General features: G+C 44.9%; 1 protein-coding gene across 1 annotated transcript in view; it reads left to right on the forward strand.

Moving 5' to 3' along the window:
* Positions 1-1,114, forward strand: part of LOC132775523 (CD209 antigen-like protein C) — a 41,065-nt gene extending 39,951 nt beyond the window's left edge. The window contains exon 9 of the mRNA XM_060776242.2: positions 829-1,114. Within this exon, the coding sequence (XP_060632225.2) occupies positions 829-994 (166 nt within the window). The 3' untranslated portion in view covers positions 995-1,114. The remainder of the gene's footprint in view (positions 1-828) is intronic.
* Positions 1,115-13,108: the final 11,994 nt, after the last annotated feature.

The following is a 13,108-nucleotide window of genomic DNA, read 5'->3' on the forward strand; positions in this document are numbered from 1 at the left end:
CAGACTACTGCAATGTGCTCTACGTGGGGTTGCCCTTGAAGACTGTCCGGAAGCTTGAAATGGTCCAAGGGCGGCAGCCAGATTGCTAACAGGAGTGGCTCTAAGTGAGCATACAACTCCTCTGTTGTGCCAGCTCCACTGGCTGCCAGTCTGCTACTGGGCACAATTCAAAGTGCTAGCTTTAGCCTATAAAGTCCTAAACGGTTCTGGCCCAACTTACCTGTCAGAACACATCTTCCCTTATGAACCTGGTAGGACTTTAAGATCATTTTGGGAGGCCCTGCTCTTGGTCCTGCTTGCGTCACAAACACATTTGGTGGGAACGAGACAGGGCCTTCTCAGTGGTGGCCCCTTGGCTATGGATTGCCCTTCCTAGGGACATTAGATTGGCCCCCTTCCTCATAACTTCTCAGAAAAGGGTCAAGACTTGGTTGTTTGAGGAAGCGTTTGAAAATGCAAGGTAAAGGACATAGGAACTGGAACGACTGGATGACGAGATTAGACAATGTTTTTTTTATTAAGAGACACAAATGATCTACGTTTTTAATACTGTTGTTATGGTTTTATATTATATGTTAATGTTATTAAATGTTTTATGGTGTTTTGGGGCATCGAATCGTTGCCGCTGTAAACCGCCCCGAGGGCTGAGAAGGGTGGTATACAAATATAGTAAATAAATAAATAAATAAATAAAAGGCTCAGAAGTAAAAACCTCAGACTCCTCCAAAAAGTCCCCCTCCTGATCCTCAGAGACTTCACAGGCCTTAACCATTGCAGGTCCACCACACGTGGAAAAAAGATCCTTTCACCTTCTTGTGTCTTCCTTAGGTACTGGTCCAGCAGCGACACAAGTCTCTCCAGGTTCTCTAGCAACGAGGAGAAGGATTGCGCTTCCATGGAGCCTTCACACAGCAGGCCCAGCTGGCAAGAAGCCAACTGCCATGACCAGAAGCAATGGGTCTGCAAGGAGAGTCTCGAGGTGGAACGACTGTGAAGCTGGCCTCGCCCTCGGACCTGAAGCAACACTACCCAACAGAGTGTTTTTTTTTCATTTCCATATCAAACCCCACGGGAAATCTACTCATCACAGAATAAATAAGGAAGTATGATTGGATGCAGATTTTGATTCATTTCTATCCTTGGTGAGGTTCAGAATGCTCTTTGATTGTAGGTGAACTATAAACTATAAATCCCAGTAACTACAACTCCCAAATGTCAAGGTCTATTTCACCCAAACTCCATCTGTGTTCATCTTTGGGCATATGGAGTATTTGTGCCAAGTTTGGTCCAGCTCCATCATTGTTTGAGTCCACAGTACTCTCTGGATGTAGGTGAACTACAACTCCAAAACTCCAGGTCTATGCCCACCAAACCCTTCTAGTGTTTCCTGTTGGTCATGAGAGTCCTGTTTGATTCAATTCCATTGTTGGTGGAGTTCAGAATGCTCTTTGATTGTAGGTGAACTATAAATCCCAATAACTACAACTCCCAGATGACAAAATCAATTTTTGAGTGATGGTCATTCCTTGGGTTAGTAGGTCTCTTGTGGCCAAATTTGGTGGCAATTAGTAGAGAGCATATATATGTGAAAAAATGTGTAAAAATGTGTAAAGGTTGGGTTGTTATAGGTTTACCAGGCTATATGGCTATAAGGTGGCCTGCAGCTGGCAAATGGTAATTTTGTCAGTGCCGATTGTGTTTAAGTGCAGGCCAAGGTCTTTAGGCACTGCACCCAGTGTGCCAATCACCACTGGGACCACCTTGACTGGCTTGTGCCCGAGTCTTTGCAGTTCAATCTTTCAATCCTCATATCGTGTCAGCTTTTCTAGTTGTTTCTCTTCAATCCTGCTGTCACCTGGGATTGCAACATCCATGATCCATACATTGTTTTTCCCCACAATCATGAGGTCATGAGTCTTGTGCTCCAAAACTCTGTCTGAATTTGGAAGTCCCAGAGTAGTTTGATGTGTTCATTCCCTGTAACCTTTTCAGGCTTGTAATCCCACCAGTTCTTTGGCGCAGGCAGATTGTGTTTGTGGCACAGGTTCCAATGGATCATCTGAGCAACGATGTTGTGCCTCTGCTTATAGTCCGTCTGTGCGATCTATTTGCAGCAGCTGAGGATGGGATCTATTGCTTCATCTGTATTGTCGAAGGCTTTCATGGCCGGAATCACTGGGTTGTTGCAGGTTTTTTCGGGCTATATAGCCATGTTCTGGAGGCAATTTTTCTCCTGACGTTTCGCCTGCATCTATGGCAAGCATCCTCAGAGGTAGTGAGGTTCAACAATACATTGTGTAAAGGTTATTTCATTATAACTGAGATGATTAGCATGCTGAGTACTCTTGTGTTGAAAAGGTTCCAATTTTGAGTATTTAAATGTATTTAAAATGTATTGTTGAAGGCTTTCATGGCCGGAATCACAGGGTTGTTGTAGGTTTTTCGGGCTATATGGCCATGTGTCTAGAAGCATTCTCTCCTGATGTTTCGCCTGCATCTATGGCAGGCATCGTCAGAAGTTGTGAGACCTTACCTGGCCATATAGCTATATGAACCACATTTGTTTGGATGAACAAATGAACTGCATTTGTAACACAAGCTGCTTCAGATATTTGCAGAAAGCTGCAAAAGCAACCTGGGTTTGTAGGGATAGATTTAAATCAATTCATGGTAATTGCCACCCAAGTTTACCAGGGAAGGGATGTGGTGGTGCGAGAGGCACCACCTATGTGTAGAACTGTTAGTTGCAAGATTTAAACTGTTGTATCATGCTTAATCCTGCCTTTTTACCCTGCTTATGTATAGTTGGATTGATTGGTTATTTATAGCTGTCAATCAGTGTTGTTTACACCAGTTGAATTGCTTTCTCAAGCTCAATTGTTTGGCTCCACCTCTTCCTGGAGGAGGGGAGTGCTTCCCTTTTTTTCTTTCTGCCATCAGAGTTTCTATCAGATGGACATGAGTAAGAGACTTGGCTCTAAAAGCCCCTGATTAAATTACCTCTCAGCACCAATTCTAAGGTTTTTTACCTTATGCTTTATGTCCAGATCATCCTGGACAACATTGAGGAGACCCAAGCGCCTTCAAACCGGTCCTTTTGGCACCAGAGGAAGGTCTTGTCCCTTCAACATAGGCCATTGGACTGGGGTTGTGTTTATTCCGATATTCACAGCCATTGAGGAAAGAGGAAACAGGAAAAGTTTCTCAGCTGCAAACTCCTTGGACTTCAGAGATTTTAAAGTATATTTCCTTTAACCCTGTTGAAACATCAAGCTTATGCCTGAGAAAGATAACTCATTGTGAACAATAAATACCATTTTGAGTTAGCTGTTGTGTTTTGGTCTTTGGGAGTTCCAGTTTCCTATAGGAGGGCAAGAAGCAATCCCCTGGGGAAAGATGCCACGTCCATGCCTCTTACATTAAGAGTTATAGCCCCCAGGCGCAACGGCACAAGGGAGGAAATGGAGAAAAATGAGAAAGAAGGCTAAGCAAGAAGATTATAAAGTGTTTTTGGTGATGCTAGATGAGTGAGAATGAAGATGGGATGTAGCTGAGAGAGGAAGAGGAAGAAGCCAAAGGAGTCAGCTGCTGGATCTGGATCAATGTGCCAATTGATGGAAGAAAGGGCATTGGAAGAGAGATTGTCCACTATTGAAGACAGAAGAAGGACAGATTAATTGAGGGAGAGGAGCACTGCAGAGCAGCCGTGGAAGATGATTAAACAGAGGGAGAGGTTTGTATGGGTGGAATCAGCAGCCGGAGCAGCCTGCATACTCCCCCGAGGAGTTTGCAAAATCCATTCTCAAGGAAGTTGGACTGCAAATGTATTTTTGAATAATGACACCAGAGAGGTTGTGTTTTTTTATGTTTGCTTTTAATATCCTGGTGAACTGGCTGTGGCTTCTGTATCCAATAAGGTGGTGTCCTTCTTTCTTTCACAACAGTCATGGAATACAGGGCTGTTTGTCTTAATGTGCACAGTCAAGTCATCCACTTTGGGTTTGGCTTCCTTTTACACAACACTTTTGCTAACGCATCGCAATAAAAAGTCTGCCAACACCGAAGGTTTGTCTGGCACCTGGGTCTCACTGTCACACATATCTCTCTTTCACTTGGTCTAGTTTTTGCGGCTGGTTGATATGGAGCCCAATAGCTGAAAAGAAGAAGACAATAATAATAATAATAATAATAATAATAATAATAATAATAATAATCTTTGTATTGTCAAAGGTTTCCATGGCCGGGATCACTGGGTTGTTGTAGGTTTTTTCGGGCTATATGTCCATGGTCTAAAGGCATTCTTTCCTGACGTTTCGCCTGCATCTATGGCAAGCATCCTCAGAGGGAGTGAGGTCTGTTGGAACTAGGAAAAAGTGGAATGACCAGGGTGGAACAAAGGACTCTTGTCTGCTGGAGCTAGGTGTGAATGTTTCAACGGACCACCTTGGTTAGCATTTGATGGACATCTAATCATCCCTCAACAAAAGATTGCTCCAGGCACTGTCAGGTCATCAAATGCTAATCAAGGTGGTCAGTTGAAACATTCCCACCTAGCTCCAGCAGGCAAGAGTCACCACTACTTCCAATTCAAAAATCCAATTCTCAAGATTATCGCCCAGTGCAAGATTTGCAAGCCATGAATCAAGCCACCATGACTATCCATCCAGTTGTTCCCAACCCATGTTTTATTGAGCTTAAAACCTGCTGCAGCCACACATTTTACTGTACCTTTTGAGACTGACAGAAGTAAGCCAACCCATCTTTGCTTTCCAGTGGGAAGATCCTGTGGCCAGGAAAACCCTGGTTTGTAGCAAATTAATTAGATAGTGGAAGTATGTCTGGACCGGAAATCCACTATTTCCAGTGTATGGACTACAGAATACAGTGTTCCCTCACTTATCACGGAGGTTACGTTGCAGGACCACCCGCAATAAGTGAAAACTGCGAAGTAGGGACGTCTCCTCCCCTTCCCTCCTCGCTCTCTTTACCTCTTTACCTTCATCCTCCTCGCCACCTTGGCCTTTTGCTTGCGCCTTGCAATTGAGGAGGTGGCAGAGGTGTCATTGGGCCCCAGCAGCGGCGAGGAGGAGGAAGAGGAAGGTAAAGAGGGCGAGGAGGGAAGAGCTGCCCCCTCACCCTCTTTACCTTCCTCTTCCTCACCGCTACCAGGGCCTCTTGCTGCCTAGAAGCAGTAAGAGGCCCCAGCAGCGGCGGGGAGGAGGAATAGAAAGGTAAAGAGGCAGCATGGGACCCAAGTGGCGGCAAGAGGTTCAGGCGGTGACAAGGAGGAGGAGGAAGAGGAAGGTAAAGAGGGGGCGGCTCTTCTTCCCTCCTTGCTACAGTGTTCCCTCGCTATATACCCACAAAACGGTGAGTCCACGGTAAGTGTGCTGTCACGCACTGGGCCTATAATGATGAGGAGATATTGGAAAAATAGATATTGATTTATTGATTTATAAATTGTACTTTAAATATATAGAAAAATCAAGTTCTCTCTCTGTATAAGAAACCCAAACTAACAGGACAAGCAAGCTGCGTCCAGGCACAGCAAGAGGGGAGCTGAAGGGGAGGCATGTTATCTATACATTCCTAGAGAGAGATAAGCCACAGAGGCTGGTACAAAAAGCCCAGTGCCTGCCTTCTAGGGAAGGAGCCAGTGCCCCCCCCCTCCTGACAAGTCCAAGTGGGCCTCTTGATTGATGAGTGTAAGATGCTTGCTCTTCAGAAAGACACAGATACATGCTTTTTGCATGTTAGAATATAGAATTTGATGCTAAGATGACGTAGTGAATTATGTAAATGTATGTAGATGTATGTTCTTTGTTTGCTTGCATTTGGAATCTATACAAGGCCCAGTCCACACCTATTTCATGGCTCTGGTGCTTTTGGACATAGTCCACTCCAGGGCCCCAGCTGGAAATAAAATCCGTGCTTTTTTAGACCTCCTGAACTCTCTTTGTCTCTTTTCCTGAAACCTTCTCCCTGCAATTTCTATTGCAATTGGCTTTTGAACAGGACGTGCTCTTTGTGCCCAGTGGGAAGCCGGGGTGCCTTGAGTGAGAAGCCCTAAGGATTTTCCTATACAGAGTCTTTCAAAGCTTGAAAAGTTTAACAAAGTCCTTTATTATTGCTTAGGTCTTCAACAAAACAATCAAATACTTCTCAGATCTTCAACAGGTCAAGCAAATACTTCAAGGCTTTGAATCAACTGATGGCTTTCTTAATCTTGTCTACAAGGGACAGGCAACTGGCTTCGTGAACTGTTTCTTTTCTTTAAGAGGAAAACCCTTTTTAACCCCTCCTTGGGCGATCTCCTTTCTAAACTTTGCTGGTGTGGGCTCTACTCCCAGCTCCAAACTGCTTCTTGGGTCCCGAGTAGACCTACCAGTCAAGGCTTTGTAGATTCTCCAGCTGGAGTCCTTTGGAACTGTTTTCCCCCGGAAATTCGTAAGAAACGAAGCTTCTCTACAGGTGGAGCTGATTCATGTCCTGTAGCTAAGCTTTCAACTGTAAGACTGAGCTAAAATGGCTCCCTTTTCTTCCTGAACCTTGGAGAAAGGGGCAGAACTAAAAAAACCCAACAATGATAGGCAGGTGGCTGCAAACCAAGGGAAGCCACCTTATTGCAAAATGCATGGAGCTTTGGAATACATGCAAACACTCAAAGAAAAGGAAGTTGGAGCTCCTGGTACAGCCGTACCAGCACAGTAAGTGAAGTGCAAAGTAGTGAGGGAACACTGTACTGCAGTCCAGACAGTATTCCCACAGTTTACCGGGCTAAATAAGCCCGGTAAACTGTGGGAATACCCACCTATGAGGAAGCTGTGTAATTATCAATATCAACTTAGGAGCTGTTTTACAAAGGGACCACTAATTTAAAAAGGTTTTCTTATTTGATAGCGTAGCATCTAATGTCCTTGATTTGGTCTTACTTCTTATGCAGGGCTGTTTGGCTTAGAAGAAACTGTATCAGAGGGGCTTGTGAAAAATACAGTAACAAGTTTATTGGAATATAACAGGAGTATAACAGATTCAATGTTTCTTCTCTAGAGGCACAAACTTAGTTGGTTACATTGATAAGGTTTCCTGAATAACTTTTTCCGAATGAAGCAGAGAGTGTTTGAGGACCGGGACATCCGTAGGGATACCAAGGTGCTTGTTTATAAAGCTATTGTCCTCCCAACCCTGCTCTATGCCTGTGAGACGTGGACTGTCTACAGACGTCACATGCAACTCCTGGAACGATTCCATCAGCACTGCCTCCGGAAAATTCTGCAAATCTCTTGGGAAGACAAGCGGACAAACGTCAGCGTGCTGGAAGAAGCAAAGACCACCAGCATTGAAGCGATGGTCCTCCGCCATCAACTCCGCTGGACCGGCCACGTTGTCCGGATGCCCGACCACCGTCTCCCAAAGCAGTTGCTCCACTCCGAACTCAAGAACGGAAACGGAATGTTGGTGGACAGGAAAAGAGATTTAAAGATGGGCTCAAAGCCAACCTTAAAAACTCTGGCATAGACACAGAACTGGGAAGCCCTGGCCCTTGACCGCTCCAGCTGGAGGTCAGCTGTGACCAGCAGTGCTGCAGAATTTGAGGAGGCACGAGTGGAGGGTGAAAAAGAGAAACGTGCCAGGAGGAAGGTGCGTCAAGCCAACCCCGACCGAGACCACCTTCCACCTGGAAACCAATGCCCTCACTGCGGAAGAAGATGCAGAGCAAGAATAGGGCTCCACAGCCAGATACGGGCCCACAAGAATATTGGAAGACAATCATCCTTGGAAAGCGAGGGATCGCCTAAGTAAGTAAGTAAGGTACTAAAGTGACTTCAAAAGATTTCTTTAAGTAGATATCTCCTTCTTTGACAACTGTCTAGTAAAACAAATAAGCTAAGTGGCTTATTTAACAGTATTGGCTCCAAGCCAAATCTTGATTCTTAACCAAGAATCAGTCACCCCCTGTAGATCTATCACTACAGGATTCCTGTTGGATTTCCACTTCTACACAGGATCAACTACCTCTGTAATTACACTAATTACAGATCAATTCCTGGATCCTCTCACTGCAAGATCCTCTCCTGTAACTCTTTGGTCACAGACTGTCACTTTCAAACAGCTGCGCTGTCAAGTGGCGGTTCGCTCCACCCCCGTTGCTATGGCAACTCAGCTAAAGGCAAGCCAAGCCAGCCACCATCTCTAACAAAATATAATTCTACATATACGTATACCATTATTAACTATTGTCTAAACAACGCACAACTATAGGAATAAAAATACACATAGTCACACCACCCCGCTCCCCTGAAGACCCCAAACTCCTTAGGAAAGTAATAAAAACTTACCAGGCCTCCATTACAAGCCTTTGCTGGCTCTCCCGGTGCATAGAAATGATGTGCCAGGAGAGTGAGGGGGCGGGGGGGGGGAAGTAAATTCGCTCCTCCCCTCCCCCATTCTGAGGGAGCCGGCTGAGGCTTGGAAAGGAAGCCTGGTAAGTTTTTAATACTTTTGTAAGGGGTCTGGGGGCTTGGGGGGAGGGGGTAGGGCCACCAGACATTCTATTCAGCTAGTCCCGAGAGAATGTCTGGACACCCACCTCTGAAAGCACGTGCTTTCTGGGGTGGGTGTGGACAGGCCCCCAGGAAAATCTGTGTTTTTGTAAATGTGGATTCCCCTGGGATAAGGGCCTGTCTTGATCCGGCCTAAATTTGTTTCAAATTTACACGTCAGGTTTGATGCTGGATTTTCGGAAAGCCCAGCTGAAGAAGAAAAAGAACATATTTGAGAAAGTTTCCAACCCAAAGGCCATGAATATATGTTGGATGACTCACTATTGGGACACAGAAATGTTTCCGACTTCCCACCTGTAGCCTGCGCCTGAATTCCGGATTGCGAGCCAGTAAGATCTGTCGTTTCTCTTGAGTTCCTCGTCAATAAATTCCTATAAAAAGCATAATCACAAACTCTTTACTGGGAAGGAAATGTTAGACGATGGCCCCATGTATGATGACCATTCAATGCAGTTTGAAACTGGTCTTGAAGATGTTGCATGAAACCCCCTGTAGCAAAATTATTGTTTGTTCCTTTTGTGCCTGCAGCAGAGAGTTCCAAAGGCAGCAGATACTTAAAGTGTACTTGTTTGCCTCTGCGCATGTTCAGACAATCAGGAAACTAATTACAGTCTGCTTATGATCCCTTAATAAACTGGTTACCCTGAACTCTGTGCTTCTCTTGCCCTTTCCTTGCTGTAATGCACCTTTCTCAGCCATCATGTATTTTTCCTCCTTTCTTCTCTTTCCGGATAGCTGGTTCCCCCATTAGAAAGCCTCTGATAGTTTAAGCTCTCTCTGCTCATTATATTTCTCTCCTGCCATCCTCCCTGTCTCAGAGCAAACTCTCTGGCCTCTTCTGGGACCTAACTCAACCCAGAAGACTGTGTTTTCCAAGCCTGAGAAAACTATATCTCCCAGGACTGCGGTTAAAAGGAACTCTTTACCTGATTAATACTCATATGTTCTAAAATTATGTGACGGCGTGAGTGGTGCCACCTATATGTGAAACTTTAATTTGCGAAAGTTTGAACTGTGTAACATGCCCCAACTTGACTGTTTATCCTGTAAATGTATAGTTGGATTGATTGGTTATTTATAGTTGTCAATCAATGTTGTTTACACCAGTTGAATTGCTCCCTCAGCTCAATTGTTTGGCTCCACCTCTTCCTAGGGAGGAGAGCAGTGTTTCCTTCTTCATTCCACCATTAAACAGCTCTATAGATGGACATGAGAAAGACTTGGCTCTAAAGCCCTTGATTAAGTTATCTCTCATCACCAATTCTCAGGTTTATAACCTTGAGACTCACACTTCATGTTCAGTTCGCCCTGGACGACGTTGAGGAGTTTCAATCGCCTTCAAACCAGTCCTTTGGCAGCAAAAGGCTTTGTGCCTTCAAATATAGGCCATTGAGCTGGGGTTGTGTAAGTTCTGACTTTCACACCCATTGAGAAAAGAGAGAACTTGGGAGCTTCTCAGCTCGAAGACTCCTTAGACCCAGGACTCCAGAAACTGTAATGTATATTTCCTTTACCCCCTTTAAATACCAAATTTAATGCCTTAAAGAATGATAACTCATTGTGAACAATAAACCTATTTTGAGTTATCTATAGTGTCTTGGTCCTTGGAAGTTCCAGTTCTCTAAAGGAGGGCAAGAAGCAATCCCCTGGGGAGAGGTGTCACATCCATGTTTCTTTCACTAAGACCTATAGACCCCAGGCACGACGGCATAGTTGTTTTTCTTATCTGTTCCCATCCTTGCAATGTTTTTTGTTCCAAAGCCCCCCTAAAAGCCCATTCTGCATGCTTCTCTTTCCCCAGCATGAAATTGTATTATTTCTATGTTTTCACCTTCTTCATACCTTGATCTGTATACAAGGAAGCCTGGCTTGCATATCTGTGTGTACTTGGGAAAACTATGTCTCTCATGTGCATGAAAAATGCCTTAAAACTCCCTGCCTTTTCCTATGTTATGTTATTACTATATTTTGTGCTTCTGGGATTACCTGTTCCTTTACCTGGATGGAAAACTGTATTGCTGACCCCAAAAGGAAGTCCTGCATCCCATATGATCATGCAGCCTGCGAGAAGAGATTCCATGCTGGGGATTTCCTCAATCAATTCCCGGCCTCACCCATATTATGGACATTATCTGGACATATGGAACACAATACCCAACGGATAGGACAAGATGGCCCATTGCCTTTTTCCTGCCCACTTCAGGGGAAGTAGCTACTCTTCACAATGCGCCTTTGTGTGTGGGACCTCTTGCCATGGAAGGACCTGATTGTCTTTTCCTATGCCTCTCTCATCTGCCATTTACATGATTGCGTCAATATGTTCTGTTTTGAGTTGCCATGATCTAGGGTTTTATAGGCCAAGACTTCTGTTGGCCCCAATTTAGGAGGCAACCCCTGGCAGTGAGACCAGAAGAGGCCTGTTGGCAGAAACCCAGACAAGTGATAAGACGCAGGTTCGCAGCTTGGGAGTGATCCTGGACTCATCGCTGAGCCTGGAACCCCAGGTCTCAGCGGTGGCCGGGAGAGCTTTCGCACAATTAAAACTTGTGCGCCAGCTGCGCCCGTACCTTGAGAAGCCAGATCTGGCCACGGTGGTCCACGCTCTTGTCACATCCCGGTTGGATTACTGCAACGCACTCTACGTGGGGTTGCCTTTGAAGACTGCTCGGAAACTACAACTAGTCCAGCGAGAAGCAACCAGATTGCTCACCGGGGCGACGTACAGGGAGCATACCACCCCCCTGTTGCACCAGCTCCACTGGCTGCCGATCCAATTCCGAGCACAATTCAAAGTGCTGGTTTTGACCTACAAAACCCTATACGGTTCCGGCCCAGTGTATTTGTCCGAACGGATCTCTCTCTACGTCCCACCTCGAAGCTTAAGATCTTCTGGGGAGGCCCTGCTCTCGACCCCGCCACTGTCACAAGTGAGGCTGGCGGGGACGAGGAGCAGGGCCTTCTCAGTGGCGGCCCCTCACCTATGGAACTCACTCCCCGGGGAGATCAGATCGGCATCTTCCCTCTTGGTGTTTAGGAAAAGACTCAAGACCTGGATCTGGGATCAAGCCTTTGGTAATTCTGAAAGCTGACTGAATGAACTGATGATAGACAAGGACTAATGGAATGGATGGATATATGGACTCTGAACCTGAGCATGAGATTGTTTATGATTTTATTATGTATTGATGTTTTTAATTAATTGTTGTAATTGTTTTTATCTGTATTGCTGTGAATTGTCTTGGGCATCTAATTGTGCCCCCACTGTAAGCCGCCCTGAGTCCCCCCCGGGGTGAGAAGGGCGGGGTATAAGTAAATGAAATAAATAAATAAATAAGTCTGAGCTGCCCCTTTTCTGTGGGGCCCTGCTGTGCCAAGTGTGAAGATCCCTTACCTTGCCAACCTGGGTGGCGGGGCTTAGGAGAGGCAGGCTAGTTGGTTTCAGCTTAGAAGGCCTGGCAAAGGGCAGCAGGAACCATCTTAGTTTAGGGAAAAACTCCAGTTCAGAGAGGGGGAGTGGCCTAGGCCTAAGCCAGCCTTAGAGTAGCTAGGATTGGTTTGTTAAAAGGGGGCGGAGTTAGACTGTTGGAGGGAAAGAAAGAAGCTGTTTTAGTCAGTCAGTCTGCTGATGTGAGAGTTAGAGCAGGGTTACAGAAGCTGTTTAGGAATTCGTGATTAGAATAGGCAGTTTGCCTGAAGTTGGCCAGCCAAGTGAGCTGTGGCAAACTAGTTACAGCTATTTTAGGGAAGAAATAGCTGGGTTTTATATTTGTAACTAAGAAAGAACCATTCTCTTGCAACCGTTACGCTTTTAAGAAACAACACATTTTATCTGTAACAGCCAAGCCTCTTCAACTGCATTCAATTCATTCTGTATTATATTAAATAAACTTTCCTTGTTATTTTTGAAACCTAAAAGCCTGAGTCCAGTGTACATTTGTGAAATTAGTCCCTTTTCCTTTTAAATCAACCTCGCCTGTTTTCTTTCAAAGAAGCCTTTTAAAAGACACAGTACTTGGTGGTCTAAAAAGCCTTTTAACATTTTAACCAGCTAGAGGGTTCCTGTTCATTTGGTTTATGGTGGCAGCGAAAGTTTAAATACAGAGTCATCTCCTCAAGAGTTCTATAGGTACCAGTGGAGTCTTTATTTAGTAAAGGAGGGACAGTGGTGGGATCTGTTTGCCCCCTTGTCCAGGCAGCCTTAAAGCGTAGTTATTATATTTGGTAGTAGATGGTGGGATTGATCGTATTGGCCATCTGCGAAGCTATATATATATATATAGTTTATTATACCAAGCATACAGATCAGCCCCAATTAAAATCCCCCAGCAGCAATTTGAGAAGGTGATTTCAGCCAAGGAAGATTTTATTATCTGCAGATAAGATCCTAGCTCAGTAGTTCACCTAGAATCAAAGAGTATTCTGAGTCCCTCCTCGGGGGTGAGAAGGGCGGGGTAGAAATGGTGTAAATAAAAATAAATAAATAAATAAATAAATAAATAAATAAAGTAGATTTGCAGCCTGGAACCAGCTTGAGGCCTGGATGG

This window comes from Anolis sagrei, chromosome 5 (assembly GCF_037176765.1).
Source record: "Anolis sagrei isolate rAnoSag1 chromosome 5, rAnoSag1.mat, whole genome shotgun sequence".
In the NCBI taxonomy this organism is placed as follows: Eukaryota; Metazoa; Chordata; class Lepidosauria; order Squamata; family Dactyloidae; genus Anolis; species Anolis sagrei.